The 22551-nt window shown below is 47.6% G+C and overlaps 1 protein-coding gene across 1 annotated transcript in view; it reads right to left on the bottom strand.

Annotated features, from left to right (window-relative positions):
- The window catches only part of HDAC5 (histone deacetylase 5), a 118048-nt gene that overhangs the window by 32042 nt on the left and 63455 nt on the right, over window positions 1-22551 (bottom strand). Inside the window, exon 9 of the mRNA XM_081970986.1 lies at window positions 1704-1926. Within this exon, the coding sequence (XP_081827112.1) occupies window positions 1704-1926 (223 nt within the window). The remainder of the gene's footprint in view (window positions 1-1703; window positions 1927-22551) is intronic.

The raw sequence follows: 22551 nt of genomic DNA, 5'->3' as shown, positions 1-22551 counted from the left end.
AAACTCGGGCCCATTGCATCGATGATTCCGTCTAACTATCTCATCCTCTACCTGCACCCTTCTCCTTTTGCTTTCAATCTTTCCCAACATCGGGGTGTTTTCCAATCAGTCCTTCTTCTCATTTGGGGCCAAAGTGTTTGAGCTTCAGTTTCAGTATCCATTCTTCCAAAGGACACTTAGGGTTGGTTTCCTGTAGGGTTGACCGATTTTGATCTCCTTGCACTCCAAGGGACTCTCAAGGGTCTTCTCCAACACCACAATTCTAAAGCATCAATACTTCAGCTCTCAGCCTTCCTTATGGACCAACTTTCACAGTCATACATTACTATTGGGACAACCATAGCTTTGACTATATGGACCTTTGTTGGCAAGCTGATGTTTTTTTTTTAAATACTGTCTAGATTTATCATAGCTTTCCTCCCAAGGAACAAGTGTCTTTTAATTTCATGGCTGCAGTAACCGTCTGCAGTGACCTTTAATACTATTAAACAGAGTATCATTAATACTCAATGATAAAGCTGTTTCCATTATAGTGTGGTAGCAAGCTTCAGAAAAAGAATTCTGCTGACACTTTTCCCTTTTAGACTTTCAAAAACCTTGTTATTGCTTGTTTTCCAGAGCTCAGCCCTACAACAATGGGGCTACATAGACTGCAGGCCAGGAGTGGGTTCTTATGCGAACCAATACCGGTTCACGCACTGCTCGCTTCTCTCGCACATGATTCACGCAGGCACAGTTCACTGTAAATGCTTCTGCGCATGCACAAAGACCATTAAAAGCTTATAAATAAGATTCCAGCAATGGCAACATAGACCGGTGAACTGGTTCAGGAGCATGGCCAGCCTGGGTCGTTGACGGTTCTGTGACCCAGGCCAGATTACCACTACCGGTTTGGCCGAACTGGGAGTAACCCACCTCTGCTGCAGGCCCCTTGGTGAAATTTTGTTTGATTGTATTGTATTAGAGATTGCTATGTTAATGTGCTGATTGTGAGAACATCAGCTAAGTTCTCTGAAGTACTTTGTTTTTGAAACATATTTCAGGTAACTAGAGGCACACATTTGCTCCATTTCCTGTCCTCTTTGTGCACTCCTGATCTCTTGCCAGAAATAATCACCTTAAATGTTTGATTCCCGATTTCACTTAGCAGAAATTACTCATTTTGACCAGCAGCCTAATGAAATGATTCTGTTTCAGAAGAATTATGTACTTTTCTGAGAATAACCAATAAAAAGGAATGAAATGCCTCATAAGTGAGCTGCCTCTGACAGCTAAGCGGAGCCTTCTTCGATACCCATTTCGTTAATTATCAGCACTGCCCAAGATAGATACAGGATAATGGTAGTTAGGTCTAGTTCTTAAGGCTTTAAAACTAGAAGACTATAAGTTCTTGTTCTCCCTTAGACATGAAAGCCCACTGGGCCACTCATTCTTTCTTAGCCTAATTCACCTCACAGAGTTGCTGTTGTGGAGAAAATGGGAGGAAGGAGTATTAGGAATGCTCATCTTCTTAAGTTCTTTATAAAAAAATTAGGACAGGATAAAAAATAAATGTTATTAACTTCCATTGAATGCTACACAGTGGTATCCCTGCTACTCCATTTCTCCTTGTTTCTCAGCTGTTCCAAGCAACAATAGTTGAGTACTACATTTTCTATACCATGCCCAATCCTTGTGGGCATACTCACACTTGACCTGCTCACCAGCAATTAGTGTATTCTGTTGCCGAGCTTGTTCCAGAAGCAGGACATGTTGAAGCAAGGAAGCATGCCCATGATTATTGGTCTCTCCCTCAAGAGCAACCCCCAGAAGGCAACTGGGAATAGATGACATGCTGAGGAACTTGCTTGTCAAGGCACCTCCCTGGCGCAATGATTGGATGGTCTGGCGCTCTGCTTCTTGCTGTGTGGTTAGATTTGGGGAGGCCTAAAGGAAAGAGAGACAAAGAGGGCTATTAGGCTATCCTGGATCCAGATGGCAGATATAATAAAGTAAAATATAAAGTAGGAGGGAAAGGGGGGGAAGATTTGAAATTAAAGGCTAAAAATGCAAAGGCAAAGAAAGAAAAAGAAACAAAGTAGATTCTAAATTTCTTTCTTTTAAAAAAAATTTTTTAAAAAAAGTTTTTTTTAAAAGACATTTTTTTTTTTTGCAATTTCCTTCTGTACTTTTCCACCTCGGTATACATCCATTGTAAATGTACTTCTCACCCCTAATTTCTGTTTCACTTTGTCTATACATATGATACTATTATATACATTCCTTAATTTACAATCCTTCATTCCATTTATACATGCTTGTTCATCTCTACCTATACATTGCTAATTTCTAAATCCTGTGTCTTCTTCATTTAGTCTTTCCTTAAGCTTTACACCTGTCCTCTAGCCATTTGTACCACTTGTTTCATAACATATAATATTCTGGTTCTGCGTTTTCTTTTATTTCTTTTGTAAATTTGTCCATCTCTGCACACTCTAACACTTTCATTATAACATTATCCTCTCGGTATATTATTCTTCTTCCAATTTTGTGCATATTTTATTCTCGCTGCCGTTATGATATGTATAATTAAATATTGTGGTTTTTTGTCATATTTCCTTGTAGATATTCCCAATAGAAATAATTCCAGTGTTATACCTATTTGCTGTTTAGTAATTTATTTGAGCCATTTTCTTATTCTATTTCAATATTGTTTAGCCTTTAACCGTGGCCAAGGCTGAGACCTGCCTTCTGAGGGTACTGAGGGCCAGACCTTTCTCTAAACCATCCTAGAGGAACTCCAGCACCTGCAGCGCTGATACCGAGGTCGGATCTACCTGGGTCGACCTGCACCAGGTTGTAAAGGCACTCCAGGTCGCTTCGTAGATTCGTGTGATCAACTTCCTTCTGGAAGCCCCAATGGTCCTGATCATCCTCAAGCGCCGTGGTTAATTGGAACCACTCCGGATCCGGATGATCCAGACTCCCCTGGCACAGAGCTACCTCCTCCCTGGGAATCCTCCAGGAGGCAGAACCGACAGACCCACCAGGTCCACAAACCAGGGGTGCTGGGGTCAGCGGAGCGCTATCAGAATCATTTCTGCCCTCTCTAGCACTAGCTTCCTCAGAGCCCTGGGAAGGAGAGGAAAGGGAGGGAAGGCATAAAGGAGGCCAGATGGCCATCTGCAGCAAAGGCCGTCAATGTCCACCGCTCCTTGAGCCAGGAACCACGAGATGAACCTCAGAACCTGGGCCTTCGACAGGGTAGCGAAGAGATCCACTGCCAGCCAACAGAATCTCTGGCAAATCTGCTCAAGGATGCTGGGATGCAACTGCTACCCCCCATGGTCTATTGTCTCCCTGCTGAGCCAGTCTGCCTGTCGGTTGTCCACCCTGGAGATGTGTTCCACCTGAATCAACAAGAGATTCCATTCCGCCCAGTTGCCCAGCTGAACTGCGTCGCGAAGCCCCAAGGAGTGTGTGCCTCCTTGCTTGTTCACATGAGCTTTGGCTGCCACGTTGTCCGTCAGGAGGAAGAGATTTTGATCGACCCCCGCCTCCTTGAAATGTCGAAGCGCTAAGTGAATTGCCCTGAGTTCTAGCCAGTTGATGTTCTTCCATAGATCCGTGGGTGTCCACCTGCCCTGAGCTATTTGAGACTGAAGGTATGCCCCCCAGCTGAATAGGGTCACGTCTGTAGTCAGAATCAACTTGTCTGGTTCCCTGAAAAGGGAGCCCTTGGCCAGCGCCGGGGACATCCACCAACGGAAGGAGAGAAATACCTGGGGTGGCACCAGGACCTTGAAGAGGATGTCGCTCATCCTGTCTCTCTGGTGCGGCAGCAGGAACCACTATGGCCCTCTGGCATGAAGGCGAGCCCAAGGCACTATCCCGATGCAGGAGATGAACTTGCCCAGGAGCCTGGAGAGAAGGACTATGGGAACAGAATGTGTCTTGCGGATCTCCCGGATCAACTCCAAAATACTGTCCCTACACTCCTGTGATAAAAACACCTCACAAGCCACCGAGTCAATGATGGTTCCCAAATGTTGGAGCCTAGTGGTAGGGGCAAGATGACTCTTCTCGAGATTGATCGAGAACCCTAGGGTCAGCAGGGTGACAATTGTGAGATCCAAGTCCCATCAGATCCGTCTGCCGTAGTGGCCAGCACGAGAATGTCATCTAGGTAGCAATGTAACCGGACTGGGAAGGACCGGATATGACCTTCAGCTACAGCTAACATCTTGGTGAAAGTCCTGGGGGCAGATGCCAAACCAAAGGGAAGGCCCCTGTATTGGTAATGCACCCCCTCATACGAAAACCTAAGGAATTCAGGGTGGTCTGCAGCAATCATGATATGAAGGTAAGCCTCCATAAGATCGATGGAAGCTAAGAAATCACCCTGCCTGATCCCTTCTAAGATGGTTTTAAATGATGCCATCTTAAATTTTCGACAGATTAGTCTGGAATTCAACAACTTGAGGTCTAAAATGGCCCTCCACCCCCCTGAACTTTTAGGAACTACGAACAGATTGGAATAAAATCCTAATCCCTTCTCCTCTTCCGAAACTAACTCCACTGCCTTGATGTCTAGCAGGTGCCAAATGGCTTGCGCATAAGGGATCGCTTAGTCGGATCCTTGGAGGAAGGGAAAAAATGGAACCTATCCGGGGGATGGGAACAGAACTCTAACTTTAAACCAAACTCAACTGTCTGAAGAACCCATGCATCAGTGGTGATACGCTTCCAGTGATCTGCAAACAGGATAAGTTGACCGCCAATCGGGTGATTTGATCCCGAATCACTTGTTCCTGCGGTAGGGATGGCCACCCCCACCCCCCACGAAAGCGACACTTACTGGGCTGCTGGTATCTGTATCTGTCCCTATTGAAATGCCTATCCCATTGTCTGGGATATCTGGGAGCAGAATACCTTGGCTGATGGAAATCCTGCTCAAGAGTCCGACAGGAGGACCTCCTGGGGTAAGGCATGGGGCGTTGGTCTAAGCGCTTAGTCGTGGAAGAGAAGACATTGCACTTGTTCTTATCCTCTATAAGGATAGGGTCAAGGGAAGTTCCGAACAGCTTGTCTCCCTTGTCTTCTGCCCCCGCAAGATGCCATTTCGCTCAGGACTCAGCTTGCCAATTGCGCAGCCAGAGAAGGTGCCTGGAAGCTACTGAAGAAGACATAGCCATGGAAAAATACTTGACTGCATCCAGCGTAGTGTCAGCTGAAAACTGAGTGGCCGCCATCAGCTTCTTGATGTCTTACAAGAGCCGTACGTCAGAAAAGGGGGGTTCTATCGCGAAGCTGCTCCAGCCAAAGCAGGGTGGACCTGTTGAAAAAGGAAGCAGCAGCAGCCCAGATTGCCCACGATATGGCCTGAAAGGTCTTGCATAGAACCAGCTCCACCTTATCTTCTGCCTTTAAACAGTTGGAAATATCGCCAGTCACCACTGCGGAAGAAGAGGCCAGGCCAGCCACCAGAACATCCACAGACGGAACCTGCAGAGCTTGAGTGAAGGTTGTGTTAAGATTGTAAAACCTACGATTGTTGCTGCCTGTGGTAGGAAACGTTCCCGGTTTGGCCCACTGAGATTTGAGTACCTCCAGGAATAAGTCTGGAGTTGGAATATCTTCCTTTTCGACCTGTGGCTTATGAAAAGGCCCCTTCTTGGTTCCCCCACTAGAAGTGGAGGCCTAAGCTGCTTGGGAGGGAGCGTGGTGTCCAGATCTGCAATGGCCTTGGCCTTACGTAATAGGGACCCAAACAAGGTGGGAGGAAACAGGCCAGCGATGGCAGGGGCCTCTGGAACCTGGGAATCCTCGTCCTCAGAGAAGGCCACATCCTTCTGCCCTTCCTCCTCCAAGCCAGAGCCCTCACTAGCAGTTCATAGTGAATCCGACCTACCCTCCCTGGCAGCCGAGGTTTGGGGTTGGTCTGGATGACCCCGTGGGGTCCCACAAGAGGACTTTCATCTAGATGTCTGAAACTGGTGGTGCATACCCGAGGCAATCCCCTGAGCAATAGCTCGAGCAATTACATTCTGGAAACCCTCAGAAAGTTCCGGATACTCTGGAGTGAGGCTAGGGGGTGCCGGATCAGAAGTGGGATCAGCAATTGAGGAGCCGGACGAGGCCTATTGCCACCAGTGGCAATGCGCCCCGATGTCCCGAAGACTGAGCAGGGGATAGAGGAGGGGATAAGGGGCTATCCCCTCTCAAGGAGCCACGTGGGGAATCCAGGGAGGCCAGCCGGGCTGCAGGCAAAGGTAAAGGCCTGAGAGGGGAGCGTGATCTGGAAGGTGAAAGGCTAATCTCTTCCCTGAGCCTTCTGCCTGCCGCTCTGGTAACGCGAGGCTCCTTGGTGAGCCCTCTTCCTGGCTGATTTGGAGATGGCTTTCTTAGAGGTGGATCTCCCTCTTGCTACAGGTGTAGCTCCTCTGGAGGGCCCCTCTCCTGGATCAGAATCGCCTGGTGATCCAGGGGCAGTTGCTCCCCCACTCCTTGCAGCCTCCGCCATCGCGCTTACTCACGTTGCCGCTCCTTCACCTCCTCTCACTATTATCGCTGGTCGGAGCTTTGCACGTGGTTCAGAGCACTTTCGGAGCACCTGCCACACCGCCAATCTGTGGCTCGAAGGATCAGCTCACCGATGAATCGAAGGGCTCTCCCAGGATCTCCAGCAGAGCACAGGCGCGAACACTCTATTCAGGGCCGTAGCAGTGGCTCTGGGTGCCTGCGGCTGCTGTGCACAGAGCACCGATCCTCGTGTTCCAGCTACTTGCATCTCTACAAAATGGCCACTGACCAAGATGGCGGCCACTGACCACGCAGCCCGACTGCCGGAGCCAGCTCTGACCAAGTCATTCTCTCCTAAGCCTCCAAAGCTTCCTGCGATCCCCTCTGCTGGACTTGGGGGTCACGCAATGCAGGGCCTGCCGGCACGCAGCCTCAGCCCACCCCCCTTCAACCAGCGGCTAGGGGGCTCTTCACCCATGCAGCAAGACCAGCTTGTGCACAAATGGGCAATAAACTCACCGAGATGCAAGGGAGGAAGGTGGGAGGAAACACAAGAAGAATAGACTAATGCAGAACTTAAAGAAGTAATTTTCCTCAAACCAAAAGGAGAGTCAGTAAAAAGTCTTACTTCTGGGCTGAAGACTGAGGTTAATCTGGGGAGTCACGAGGAGGAAGCAGAGGGAGTGGCCTCAAATTTACCTAAATCTTCGGGCAAATGGGCCGTGTTAATACCCACATGTGACTCCTCCCACGCCTTACTTCTGAGACCATTTTATACATATTTTCTTTGTAGACTACTGCCATTGTCAATTTATAATTTTCATTCCAATTTTCCCCCCATTTCTCCAAATCAATTCTATAGCCAAAAATTTTGGCCCAAGTTATCATAGTTTTTTTTAACTACCTCCTCCTACATTCTGTAATTCAATAAGTAGTTGTATATTTTTTTGATCAACTCTGTACCTTGTAAAATTTTATCTAGATATTGCTTTATCTAGATCTGTTTGGAATCCCTACTGTTCTTTATTTTTCTTATATCTAGCCTGTATCTGCATATATGGCCACCAATCAATGTCTTTTAGTTCTAGTCTTGTTTTTTAATTCCACATGATCATTAAGTAAATCTTTGTATCTTTTTATTTTATTTATGTCTAATACATTTGGGTAGATATAACACTTCCATCATTGATAGCCAATTCGGAATTTTAATATAATGCTTTCTTTAGTTTTTGCCATACTTGTAGCAAAGAATCCCTAATTAAATGTTTCTAAAAATAACTTTTATTTTTGCCGTCCAATATAAACACCTGCCATCCTAACTGTAAGTCATGGCCTTCTAAAATCAGTGTTCTTTTATTTTTTAACTCAATCCAATATTTGATCCATGTAAGTGCTGCTGCCTGATATTAAGTCTCCCAATCCGGGAGCCCGAATCCTCCTCTTTCTCTACTATCCTGCAATATTTTTCTTTTAATTCGTGGATTTTTTCCCCAGCCAAATATATTTCATAGTTAGCTTATTTAACTCTTTAAAAAAGCTTTTACCTAATTTTATTGGTGCTACTTGAAAGAGGAAGAATATTTTTGGTAAACTGCTCATTTTGATGACAGCTATCCTTTCTATAAGGGACAGTTGTAGATTTTTCCATATTTTCAAAACTTTCTTAATCTGTTGCATCAAAATGGTAACATTCACTATAGCAATAATATTTGGATAAATTAGTGCCTCCATTGTAGAAAGCCAGATTGGTGTTTTCAAAGAAAGTTGTTCTTTAATTTTTTCTCATAATAATAATACATTCCTAATATAGTGTCTTTGGAAATAGCTATGTATTTTGTTTTTTCCATACCATAAAAAAGCATGCCAACCTAGTTCAAGATCATGTCCTTCCAAGGTCAATAGTCTTTTGTTCCTCAAGCCAATCCATTATTTCACCCAAATAAGTATCGAAGCCTGATAATACAAATCCCAATTTGGTAGCCCAAAACCACTTTATTTTTAGAATCTTACAACATTTTCAAGCTTTTCCTTGCTTTTTCCCTTGCCAAATGTATTTTAATATTGTTTTATTTAATTCTTCAAAATAATTTTTTCCAGTTTTATTGGTATTGTTTGAAATAAATATAGCAATCTTGGCAGGATATTCATTTTTATAGTGGCTACTCTTCCCATCAATGATAGTTGTAGGTTTTTCCACTTCTCCAAATCCATTTTAATTTGTTGCACCAATTTATAATAATTATCTTCTTTAATCATTACACACCTTGCCATTAGTTGAATTCCTAAATATTTAATTTTCTTGACTATCTGTATACCTATTTTCCTCTTTAGTTCTTTTTTCTGTGTGTAACATTTTAAACTATTATTTTGGTTTTTTTCTTTATTTATTTTAAGTCTTTATTTTTAGAGCTTCCTCTCCGGGTTACCTGATTGCCCCGCCAGCCAGGCACTGAAGCACCGCAACTGCCAGTGCAGCAAGACAGAGAGAGAGAGGAGGGGGCTCTCCAAACTCTGTTTATGTGTATGAGAGAGAGAGAGAGAGAAAATGATCCCTGCATCAGATGGGGCATTCAAGCTGCTGGCAGCGGCTGGGAAGGGGGTAGGAGCCACCTGAGCAACCATTTTTCTCCCCATCCTCCCCACTCAAGCAGCGGAAGGCTTTGCAGGACAGCAGGGCCTCTCATTTCTCTCCCGGCGCGGTGAACTCCAGCTTCAGTCGGTGCATTCAAGCTGCTAGTGGTGGCAGCCACCTAAGCAGACATGATTGCCCTCTCCCCAACCAGCCAGCAGCATCACCTGACCTGCTCCCTCCCTGGCTAGCCAGTGCAAAGCCTTGCCGTTCTTCTCCTCCTTGTTGTCCTCCCCGCCCAAGCAGCAGTGGGACAGGGTCTCATTCCTGCCTCAGTGCAGTGAACTCTGGCTGGACAAGGATTTGAAGGGTCTGGCCCCACAGTGCTTCCTTGCTCAGTTGAAGGCTTTGTTTCAAGTCAAGTCAAGTTGTATTGTCATTTCAATAATATATACAATACAGTACACAGTGAAACGAAACAACATTTCCCCAGGACCAAGGTGCTATGTCAGACAAAACAGGACACAGAGCTACATATAGCTCTAAATCTAAGAATTTAGAGAGAAAAAATACACAAGCTAAAAAAAATACACAAGCTATATACACAAAAAATACACAAATTAAATACACAAGTATGGTTCCAGTTTCTTTGCGTTGAGGAAAGAAACTGTTACACAGACTGTTTGTGCAGGCCCGAATGCTTCTGTACCTTTTACCAGATGGCAGGAGAGCAAAAAGCATGTATGAGGGGTGTGAATGGTCACCCACAATGTTTCTGGCTTTATGAATGCAGCATGTGGTGTACATGTCCATGACAGAGGGAAGAACAACCCCGATGATCTTCTCTGCCATTCTCACTATTCGCTGTAGGGACTTGCGATCCGAAACGGTGCAATTCCCAAACCAGGTGGTGATGCAGCTGCTCAAGGTGCTCTCAATGGTCCCTCTGTAGAAGGTTGTGAGAATGTGTGGTGGAAGTTGTGCCTTCCTCAGTTTCCTAAGAAAGTAAAGACGCTGCTGGGCCTTCCTTGTTATGGAACCGGTATTGAGGGACCAGGTGAGATTCTCTGCCAGGTGAACACCAAGGAATTTGGTGTTCTCTACGATCTCCACAGAGGAGCCATTTATGTTCAGTGGGGAGCAGTTATGTTGTGTCCTCCTGAAGTCAACAACCATCTCTTTTGTTTTGTCTACATTCAGAGACAGGTTGTTGGCTTTACACCAGTTCGTTAACTTCTCCACCTCCTCTCTGTATGCTGTCTCATCATTCTTATTGATAAGATCCACCACGGTCGTGTCATCAGCGAACTTTATGATATGATTCGAACCGTGCATTGCTACACAGTCGTGCGTCAGCAGAGTGAACAGCAGAGGACTGAGCACACAGCCCTGAGGGGCTCCAGTGCTCAGTATGATGGTATTAGAAGTGTTGTTCGCGATCTGCACTGTCTGAGGTCTTCCAGTCAAAAAGTCCAGGATCCAGTCACAGATGGAGGTGCTCAGGCCCTACAGGGTCAGCTTCCTCATCAGGTGTTGAGGAATGATAGTGTTGAATGCTGAACTAAAGTCTATGAACAGCATTTGTACGTATGAGTCTTTGTTTTCTAGGTCTGAGGGCTAGATGGAGAATAGTGGAGATGGCGTCATCGGTGGAGCGATTCAAGCGGTATGCAAACTGCAGTGGATCCAATGTTACGGGCAACAGGGTCTTTATGTACCTCATGACGAGCCTTTCGAAGCACTTCATGATGATGGGAGTAAGTGCAACGGGATGGTAGTCATTGAGGCAGGATACTGATGGTTTCTTCAGCACTGGGACGATGGTCGTTGTCTTGAAGCACTTTGGGACAACAGTGGTGCTCAGAAAGATGTTGATGTTTGCCAGTTGGTCTGCACATCCTCTGAGCACTCTGCTAGAAATATTGTCTGGTCCCACAGCTTTCGGTGGGTTGACTCTGCTTACATCCTCACGTCAGTAGTGGAAAGACAAAGTAATTGGTTGTTGGAAGGAGGTGTGATCTTCCTCGCTGTCACGTCTTTCTGTGCTTCAAAACAGGCTTAGAAGCTGTTTAACACATCTGTAAGTGAGCCATCACTCTCACAGGCAGGTGGTGATGTTCTGTAGTTAATGATGGCTTGGATGCCCTGCCACATACGCCGTGTGTCGCCGCTGTTTGTGAAGTGTTGGTGGATGCTCTGGGCATGTGCACGCTTAGCTTCTCTAATGGCCCAGGACAGATTGACTCTCGCTGTTCTTAGGGCTGCTCTATCATCTGACCTGAAGGCAGAATGTCAGTTGGTCCTACCTGAACTGCATGTCTCGAGGGTGGTGTGGGAGCAGTCACTGAATGGGTATTGTTACGGCCCAATTGCTTGGAGACTGAGGTAAATCTGAGGACACTCCCTCTGTTCCTCCTTGTGACTCCCCAGATTAACCGATGGTTCGGAAGAAGAAACCTGGAAGGGAAGCAACAACAGCAGCTTCCCTTCCTGGACCCTGGGTGTTCTGTAGTTGCTTACTCAGGCCCAGCGCTTGCGCCAGAAGGGCGGGAAGTGACTGCTCCCACACTACCCTCGAGACATGCAGTTCAGGAAGGACCAACTGACAGTCTCCGAGCTGGGGTATGGGAGGAGTCACTGAATGGGACATACCAAGGCTAGATGTCCATGGGAGGGATCACTGGGTCTGAGTAGCCTGAGTGTCCAGGACCCCCTGAAGGACCCGCCTCCCGAAGGATGCCTCGGCCGAGGCGTAGGTATCTAGCCGGTAGTATCTGATGAAAGGTGAAGGAGAGGACCAGGTGGCAGCCCTGCAGATGTCCTTGATAGGAGACTGGTTGGCCCAGGCCGCTGAGGTGGCAGTGCTTCTAGTGGAATGAGCTGTGATGCCCTGTGGAACGGGTAGCCCTCGAGCCTCGTAAACCTGGGAAATGGCTAGCCTAGTCCACCTACTGATGGTGGTAGGGGAGACCTTGGCGCCGCTGGAAGAGGGGTGGAAGGAGACAAAGAGGGCCTCCGACCATCTAAAGGGGGCTGTGCACTTGATATAGATGCACAGAGCCCTTCCCACGTCTAGGCGGTGCCAGAACTTCTCCCTCTCGGTTGAAGGGTGAGGGCAGAAGTCCAGAAGGATAACCTCCTGACCCCTGTGGAAGGGGGAATTAACCTTGGGCATGAAGACCGGGTCAAGCCTGAGAACAACCCTGTTGCTGTGAAAGGTGCAGAGATCAACCCTAGAGGACAGAGCATTAAGCTCGGACACCCTTCTGGCTGAGGTGATTGCCACAAGGAAGATCACCTTGAGGCTGAGATGTTGAAGGCTAACCCCCCCTAAGGGGTTCGAAGGGCGGCTCAAGGCGGGCCTGGAGGACCGTGGGCAGGTCCCAGGAAGGGAACCGGTGGACCACCGGAGGCCGAAGGTTGGCCACCCCCTTGAGGAATCTTTTAATGACTGGGACCTGGGAAAGGGATTGGGAGCCCTCCCCCCGGAGGATAGTGGCTAGAGAAGATACCTGTCTGCGTAGGGTGTTGTGAGCCAAACCTTTATCCAGCCCCTCTTGGAGGAAGTCCAGTACCTGAGGGATGGAGGCTGTCAAAGGCTCTACCTGTTTGACCTGGCACCAGGTGGCGAAGGCAGTCCACGTCGCATCGTAAATGCGGATGGTGGATCTCCTCCTGGAAGCCTCAAGGGTGGTGATAACTCTAGAGGAGATCTGGGCTACCCTCAATTGCTTCCGCTCAAGCGCCAAATGGTCAGATTGAGCCACTCCAGGTCTGGGTGGATCAGACTCCCCTGGCGCAGCTCCCCCTCCCCCTGTGGGATGCGCCAAGGAGGGCAGACTGAAATTCCACTAGGTCCGCGAACCAGGGCCATTGTGGCCAGTGAGGGGCTACTAGAATGATCTCTGCCCTCTCTACCACTAGCTTCCGCACGACCCCGGGGATGAGAGGGAGGGGAGGAAAGGCGTACAGAAGGCCTGCCAGCCATCTGCAGTGTAGGGAATCGGTGTCCACCGCCCCCTGGGTTGGGAACTGGGATATGAAACTCGGGACCTGAGGGTTCGACGGAGAGGCGTAGAGGTGCACCGTCGGATGGCCGAACCTCTGGCAGATCTGTGTGAAGATGCTGGTATGAAGTTGCCGCTCTCCGTGGTTTACTGTCTCCCTGCTGAGCCAGTCTGCCTGTTGGTTCTCTACTCTGGAGATGTGCTCCACTCGGATCGATAGGAGGTTCCGTTCCACCCGGCATCCCAGGCGCTTTGCCTCGTCGCTTAGGGCCACTGAGTGCGTGCCTCTCTGCTTGTTTACGTGGGCCTTTGCGGCTATGTTGTCCGTCAGAACCAAGATGTGATTCCCGGTGACCGTCTGTTTGAACCGGTGAAGGACTAGGTGGATTGCCCTGAGCTCCAGCCAGTTTATGTTCTTCCGCAGGCCGTCGGCATCCACCGGCCCTGGGCCAACTGGGACTGCAAGTGAGCCCTCCAGCCGAACAGACTTGCATCCATGGTGAGGACCAGCCTGCCCAGCTCCCTGAAAAGAGACCCCTTGGTCAGGGAGGGAAACCTCCACCAGTGAAGGGAGAGCAGTATCTGAGGGGTCACTAGGACTTTGAAGCTTGTGTCAGTTGTCCCATTCCTCTGGTGAGGGAGGGGGAACCACTGCAGGTCTCTGGTGTGAAGACGAGCCCAGGGGACGATCCCGATGCAGGATATGAACTTCCCGAAGAGCCTGGAGAGAAGAGCTACGGGAACAGATCGAAGCCCGCGAATCTCCTGAACCAATTCCACGATGCTATCCCTACACTCCTGGGATAGAAAAACCTTACCCTCCACTGAATCAATGATGGTACCTAGTTGTTGAAACCTCGTGGAGGGAGCAAGGTGGCTCTTCTCGAAGTTAATCGAGAACCCCAGGGAAGACAAGGTACTAATGTTGGTACTGAGGTCACTCTCTGGGTGGGGAGCCGAGGGGGCTAGCACGAGGATGTCATCAAGGTAGCAGTGGAGGCGAATCGGGAAGGAACGGAGATGGGCCGCAGCCACGGCCATCACCTTGGTGAAGGTTCTGGGGGCCGAGGCCAACCCGAAGGGGAGGTCTCTGTACTGGTGATGGGTACCCCGGTATGAGAACCTGAGGAAATTGCGATGGTTACGGGCGATCATAATGTGGAGATATGCCTCCGTGAGGTCAATGGAGGCCAGGTAATCCCCTTGCCTGACCCCATCTAAGATGGACTTGAGGGAGGCTATCTTAAATTTCCGGTAGACAATCCTAGAATTCAAGAGTTTGAGATCTAGAATGGCCCTCCACCCCCACCCCCAAACTCTTAGGGACTAGGAAGAGGTGAGAATAGAATCCTGACCCCTTCTCCTCCTCAGGAACTGGCTCGATGGCACTAATCTCCAGCAGATGGAGAATAGCTTTGCGCATGAGGGTTCTTGGAGGAGGGAAAGGTGCGGAATCTACTGAGGGGTTGGGAACGGAACTCCAGATGGAGTCCCGATCTGATGGTCTGGAGGACCCAGGCATCCGTGGTGATGCCCTCCCAGAGGTCTGCAAGGAAGAGAGGCGACCGCCAATGGGGTGATTCGATCCCGAATCACTTACCTCTGCGAAAGGAACGGCCGCCACCCCCTCGAAAGGGCTGCTTGCCGGCCTGCTGGGGTCTATCCATACCTGTTCCTGGAGAACTGCCTATCCCCCTGTCTGGAGTACCTGGGAACAGAGTACCTTTGTGGTTGGGTGTCCTGCTCCGGTGGTCGGTAGGAGGCTCTCCTGGCGTAAGGCGCCCACCCAGTGGTCTGCGCATCTGGCTGTGGACGGGAAGACCTTCCTTTTGTTTTTATCCTCAATAAGGATGGGGTCCAATGCGGGTCCAAAAAGCTTGTTGCCTGTATACTCCGCCTCCGCTAGGTGCCACTTTGCCCGGAACTTGGCCTGCCAGTGACGAAGCCATAGGAGACGTCTGGATGCCACTAAGGATGACAGGGCCCTGGAGGAATACTTTACCGTGTCCAGGGTAGCGTCTGCCAAGAACTGGGTCGCCGCCATCAGCTTCGTGATGTCCTGTAGCAGCCTTATATCTGATGCGGGTGTCCTGTCCTGGATCTGCTCCAGCCACAAGAGGGTGGATCTGTTAAAGAAGGATGCGGCGGCTACCACCTTGATCACCCATGAGACAGCCTGGAAGGTTTTACGCATGACCAGCTCCGCTCTCCTGTACTCTGCCTTCAGGCAGCTGGAGATATCTCCTGTTACCACGGTGGGGGCGGAGGCCAAGGCTGCCACTGGGGGGGTTCACGGGAGGAACCTGCAAGGCTTGGGTGAAAGATGCATTGAGGTTATAGAACCTGCGATCGTTAGTCCCTGGGGTGGGGAAGGAATCTGGCTTGGCCCACTGGGACTTGAGAACCTCCAAGAAGAGGTCTGGAGTGGGGATCTCCTCCTTCTCTACCTGAGTCCTCTGGAAGGGGCCCTGCTTCTTTTTCCTGTCACTAGTGCTAGTGGTGGAGTTCTTGCTAGGAGCTGGAGGAGGGTCCAGGTCTGCTGTGGCCTGGCCTTGCGCAGCAGGGAACTGAATAACACAGGGGGGAATAAACCTGCAATGGTAGGGGTCTCTGGAGCTGAAGGGTCCTCATCCTCTGAAAACCCCAAATCCTTCTGTTCCTCCCCCTCTGATTCCGAGCCCTCGCTGGCAGTGGAAGGTGAGGAGGCTCTGGAGTCCCTGGGGGCTGGAGACTCTGGTATGGCTGCATGATCCCGTGGAGCCCCACAGGTAGACCGGTGCCTGGTTCCCTGCAACTGGTGTTGCATGCCCAAGGCAATGCCATCTGCAATGGCTCTGGCCAACACGTTTTGGAAACTCTCAGGCAGCTCTGGGTAGGCAGAGGGGAGGCTTGGTGGTTCCCTGTTGTCCCTGGGTTCAGGGGCCTGAGGGGCCAAGCGCTGCCTGGAGGAACCCACTGCCCTACGGCCAAAGGGATCCCCCCCTCGGGGAGTGAGAAGGAGAAAGAGGAGGGGACAAGGGACTGCCTTCCCTCAAGTGTGTCCCTGGACTTGGAGAGCCAGGTTCTTCTACTAGAGTCGGGGGCCTGTGGGGAGAGCACGATCTAGCTGGGAGGGGCTGATGCAATCCCTAGTCCTCCTACCAGCCGCTTTAGTAGAAGGGGCCTCCTGCCTAGGCCTCCCCTTCTTGGGAGGTTTGGAGGAGCCCTTCCTGGGGAGTGATCTCCTTCTGGGCCTCGGGCCTATCTCCCGAGAGGTTCCCTTGCCCGGGTCTGAACCCCCTGGAGAGCTGGGAGCCGCCGCTCCCTTGCTCCTCGTGGAATCCGCCATTGTAGTACTCACGGTTAGGCGAATCCTTTCTCTCACTGTCTCTACCTCTTCTGCACATGGTCTCTCTCTCTACTTTGCAGATCCGGTGCTCCTTTGGATCCGTGCTCTTCTCAGCCCCCCGCCGACCTGCGGATCGAGCAGAGACCGCTGCTCCGCCTTGCGCTGGGCCCTCCCCGGATGGCCGGACAGAGCTCAGGCCCAATGATCCTCTGCGTCCTGCGGCGCTGGAGAGCTGCGGCAACTGATATCAGCTCGCCTTGGTGCTCTCTGCATGCGCCCTGGTGTTCAAGATGGTGACCGCTGATCACACGGTCTGATTGCCTGGGGCGGTTCCGGTTAAACCACTCCTTCCTCTTCTCGCTGCCTGCGGAGTCTTTGTGGATCCGTCCAAATCCCTTCTTCCTGCTTCTCCTCCGGATGGCAGCAGTTCGCGAGGCTCGGCTTTGCCCCCCGTCTGCCAGGTACCGGTGGTACAGGGTCTGAAAGACTGCGACGAGCGCGGCTTGTGTGTGGGCAGGCCAAAAAAAAACAGAAGGGCACGAAAACCAAGATAGGAGAGCCGAAAGGTAAAGGCAGCTAAAATCCTAATAAAAATCTGTAAAAACCAAAAAGGACTAGAAACAAAAACAAACAAACAAACAAAAAATTCCTGGAGTCACTGAATAGCTCCAGTTAGGCTGAAAACTGAGGTTAATCTGGGGAGTCACAAGGAAGAACAGTGGGAGTGTCCTCAGATTTACCTCAGTCTCCAGGTAATTGAGCCATAACAATACCCATTCAGTGACTCCTCCCACACCCCACCTTGGAGACTCTCGGGTTTTTAGTAGACCATGCACCTCTACAGTTATCCACGGCTTCTGGTTGGGGTGTGAGATAATTTTCTTGGGAGACTGTGACATCATCAATGCACTTGCTGATGTAGCAGGTCACTGATTGCAGTCAGTGGTTGCAGTCTCCCTGAACATGTCCCAGTCAGTGCATTCAAAATCGTCCTGAAGAGCAGAGATGGCTCCTGCTGGCCAGATCCTCACCTGCTTCCGAACTGGTCTTGAACACCTGGTGAGTGGTCTATATGCTGCAATTAGCATATATAGAGATGTGGTCTGAGTAGCCAAGGTGGGGGCGGGGCTTCAAGCAGTAAAGCTGGCCCACGTAAGCGAGCAGCGCACCAGGGCCACGGATGGTGTTGGTTCTTGCACCCACCTGATTCCAATTCCATGGTGGCCTTACTGTTACCTGAATGTCTTTGAGTACTCCTAAGCTCATTAAGATATCACTGGGTACCCAAATTTAATTCCCAATTACATCTATGGCAATTAGATCCATTATCTCTCCTTATTTGACCTTTCTGGTTCTGCTATTTGCCTTCTGCCTACTTCATACTGAAAGCCCACCATGGTAGAGATCTGTTCTCTTTATTTTTTGAAAAGCTCCATATGTACCAATTGTAATTACAGTGATTTGAGTAATAAGAACAGCAGCAATAGGAAAACTCTAGTTCCAGAAGCTTTGAAACATTTTTTTCTTTCATTTAATCGTTAATTTAGGCTCCACAAAGTCCTCCAAACAGATCTGATTTAAATTAGTTCAGAAATATAATGGTAGAATAATAGAATCCAGTAGACATATTTGGAGCACAGTGATCTAGTACAAATTAACAAGCTACCATATGATTACATTCAAATTCAAGACCAGACTAATTAATAGAGGTCTGGAGAACTTGCTAATTTCAGCTGAGTCTGTGCGTCTGGAGCACAGACATAACTATAAAGCCGTTTACTACTCTTGGATGAGGAAAACAAATCACAGCAGAGAATAGTAGAACATGAAATCTGCCAGTGAGCTATTTCTAATTTCTGACACTGAAAATAGACAAGCTGTCAACTGGGCACAACTGCCACAGGTCAGGTCTTGAGCCAAATGTGGTGCCTGTCATCAGAAAGAAGCAATAAATAGGACACAGCTTGGCATCAGTTGCTTGTCAGAAAACAAAACCCAGAGACCAGTGGTGCTCTAAAAGCAGAAAAAGGAAAGAAAGGAAAGGAAATCATATATAGTCACTGGTCTGGCTCACCAAATATTAGGCCCCCTTCCATTGTACTGAAAAGAAATAAAGTAGATCTGGAGCAAGGACTGGGCAAAGGCATTTATACAGAAATGGACAAATTATGGTATCCATTTCCCCCCCAAAAGCTGGAATGAAGTTTCTAAAAAATTTCTAAAAGTTACTGTCTCAAAATTATAATTTTAAATATGTTAAGGAGGAGAAATGATTAAATAAGTGATTAAATTTTTGATACATTTTAAGCTTTCATTTTGATTATGTTTACATTTTGAATTTTAAAAACATTGGAGCAAATCTCTTGCACGGTACTGAAAGTTTTTCAGATTATAAAGCTGTGCTTTAGCATAGAGCTAGAGGCCAGAAGATTAACAAAGACTAAGAAAAAGATGATAATAATGTTGTTAATGTTGTGGTTAATGACTTATATGACTCTTATCCCCCTTCACTCCATTCAGACTGTAAGTGGACATAGAAATAGATATTTTGTTTAGTAACTGATTAAACATAAAAATGTGTAAAACTCACCATCACATGCTATTGCAGTGGCTACTACCATAAATATAACTTCAAACTAGATGAATACATGGTAGGAAAAAAAAGTATCTTTTCAACTGAACTCAATTCCTGGAATTGTGTGGAAACATCCATTGTGTAGTATAGTCTTTATTGTCATTGTACATCATGTATACAGTGAAATTGGTTTTTAGCCTCACTGGTGCAATCCATGACAAAAAATAAAAACAACATACATAGTTGCCTAATTCCCAATTTTAGTCCCTCAAGCCTGCATTTTTTAAGTTTTTTAGGGGTATGCTTTTTAGTTGCTTTTAATTTTTACTTTTCTGTACAGCTGTATTAGGTTTAATTCGTTTTTAAGGGTATAGGATATTTATCTTTTGTATTCATTTTAATGAGACACCTGTACACCGCCCCGAGTCCCTTCGGGGAGAGGGGGCGGTCTATAAATCCTGAAAAATAAAATAAATAAATAAAATAAGTTTAAAGAATAATCCCTATGCAAGTAATTGGGGGGAGAAAAAGTAAGAAAAACTAGCCATACGTTTCCGCGTGTGCGTGGAGTGATTGTGGTTGTGTTAAAGAGTCTCACAGCCCAAGGATAGAAACTATTTTTAAACCTATTTATTCGGCTGGCTATGCTTCGATGTCTTCTGCCCGATGGTGGAAGTGCGAAGAGACACCGACCAGGGTATGAATCATCTTCCTTACTCTGCTAAAGCAGCGAGACCTGGTGATGTCATCCAGTGGTGTTAAAGGGCAACCAATGGTTTCTTGTGCCGAATATCACTCTGTTGTGCCTTCCTGCCTGCTGCAGTTAAACCAGCGTACCATACTGTAATGCAGTATGTGAGGACACTTTCTATTGTGGATCGATAGAAAGAGGTCATCAGCCATTGTTCCATCTGATTTTTTCACAGGACTCTAAGGAAATGAAGTATCTGTTGGGTCTTGCCAATCACCAGGGACGTGTTGTTTTTCCAGGAGAAATCTTGACTAATAAGTACTCCCAATAATTTAAAAGAGGAAGCCCTTTCCACACAGCCCCCCCTCGATATGCAGTGGGGCAAGTTCCTTTCTGTGCTTCTGGAAATCTAGGACCATCTCCTTTGTCTTACTAGTATATAGATATAAGTTGTTTTTTGAACACTATGGCGATACCTTCTGGACTTCTTCCCTTCCAGTTATGAGACTTAACACCGTTAGGTCGTCTGCAAACTTTATTATGATGTTGGATGGATCAGTGGATATGCAGTCATGTGTATACATGACAGATTGGGGCTGAGCACACAGCTCTGAGGGGAGCCTGTGCTGAGCTTCAGGGTGGAAGATGTAAAGGACCCAGGCCTTACTGTTTGTGGATTATCCATCAGGAAGTCTTTGATCCAGTTACAAGTGAAGGGAGGGAAATTCAGGTCAGTCAGTTTTTTAATGAGAATGCCTAGTGAGATGGTGTTAAAGGCCGAGCTATAGTCTATAAAAAGCATTCTGACTTAATTTCCAGATTCCTCAAGATGGCTCAGTTCAATATGTAGAGCAGTGGCGATGGCATCCCCTGTCAAACTGGTGCTTCTATAAGCAAACTGGTGTTGACTGAAATTTGGTGGAAGACAGGATCTGAGGTGTTGTAGGACCAGTCTCTCAAAGCACTTCATCACTATAGACGTCAGTGCAATGGGTCTATAGTCATTCAGGCTGTTTATGGCTGCTTTCTTCGGAACTGGGAAAATTGTGGCTGCTTTCAAGCATGATGGGACTCTAGCCTGTTGCAGGGAGATGTTAAAAATCCTTGTCAGGCCCCTGTTAATTGGTCAGCACAGGTTTTTAACCACTTTCCCAAGCTGGACCTGCAGCTTTGTTGGGATTTACAGCCTTCAGCACAGCTCTCACTTGATGTTCATCCAGGGTAAGTGGCTGGAGGTTAGAGGGCCTTTGGGCTTGAGCCACATAGACTGGTCTTTTAATCTCAAAGTGGGCAAAGCAGCTATTTAGCTCCACCACCAGCAGGGCACATCAGCATTGGCTATTTTTTTCATATTGCCCTTGTAGTTGGTTAGGTGTTGTAGCCCCTGCCATGCCTGTCTTGAGTTATTATCTTCCAGATGCTTCTCTACCTTTTGTTTATATTTCTGTTTAGTCATCTTAATGCCTCTTTTCAAGTTTGCCCTCGCCTTGTTGTATTCGTCTTTGTTTCCTGCCCTGAAGGTTGAGTTTTGTGCTCTCAGAAGTGATTGTACCTCTAATGACCTCCAGGTTTATGATTACTGTAAACTCTGATGCGCTTATTCACTGTTACATTGTCTGTACATGTTTTAATGTATGAGAGTACAGCGTCAGTGAATACTTGGAGCTCCAAATGTTCAAATATACTCCACTCGGTAGTCTCAAAGCAGCCTTGCAACTGGCAGAGTGCTCTCTCTGGCCAGATTTTGACAGTTTTCCTGACTGGCCATATTCTTTTCCTAAGGGGGATATACTTTGGGCACAATAGCAGAGAGAGGTGGTCAGATGCACCCAGATGGGAGAGAAGGATTGCTCTATATGCCTGCCTTAAGTTCGAGTACATATGGTCTAGAGTGTTCTTACCTTTGGTGGTACACTGCACATACTGCAAACTTAGGGAGAACAGATTTTAGACAGGCTTGATTAAAATCTCCAGCCACGACTAAAGCGCCCTCTTGGTAAGTTTGCTGCTGCCTCTAGATGGCGTCATGTAACTTAGAGAGCGCTGTACTAACATTTGCATCAGGTGGAATATAGACAGCGGTGATAACTATCAAAAATCTCTCTAGGTAAATAAAATGGCCGATAGGAGAGTTATAAATTCCATATCTGGAGAACAGTGTGTATAAATAACTCTGCTGTTACTACACCAGTCATTATGTGTGTAAATACAAAGCCCTCCACCTTTGCTTTTACTGGAGTTGCTGTTTCTGTCGAAGTGGTGTGTGGTGCGGTTAGTTAGCTCCATTGACGCGTCCGGTACAAGTGGATGAAGCCAGGTCTCTGTGATGTTCATCACAGAGCAGTTGCAAATGAGTTTATTCGTTACCATCCATAGTTCTAGTTCATCAGTTTTGTGGACAAAGGATTTAGCATTGGTTAGAAAAATGCTTGGTAATGCTGGTCTGTGAGGCTGCTTCCATAACCAAGCTAGCAAACCAGCTCTGCTTCTGCTTCCGCTCTCTTTGCCGTATTCTAGGCCGAACAACAAGCCATGGAGAGCCCGGCAGTCTTACTATGTCACTCGGTATATTATGAGACCGCTGGAAGTTGCTGGTAATATCTAGTCAACTAGAAGATCCAAACTTTAGTAACTTCTCCGGATATAGACTAGTTTTTGCCTACACACTTCATTGTGACACCAGGAGCTCAAAGCCGCTGCATCTATGCACACTACCATCTTGAAGGGGGGAAATGCTGTTTTCCATGTTGCTTTCTTGGCAACAATTATCTCTGGGTTTTTTAAAGGATTTTTTCTTTTAACTTCCAAGTCTAGTTAACACCCCTGGTATTCTTGTGCCATCCCAAAACTAATCAAGCTTATTTCTGCTTAATCCCTGAG

The sequence above is a fragment of the Natrix helvetica genome, assembly GCF_964273705.1.
Source record: "Natrix helvetica genome assembly, chromosome: Z".
In the NCBI taxonomy this organism is placed as follows: Eukaryota; Metazoa; Chordata; class Lepidosauria; order Squamata; family Natricidae; genus Natrix; species Natrix helvetica.
Note: the sequence above shows the minus strand (reverse complement) of the source record. Positions and strands in the feature narration are given on the sequence as shown.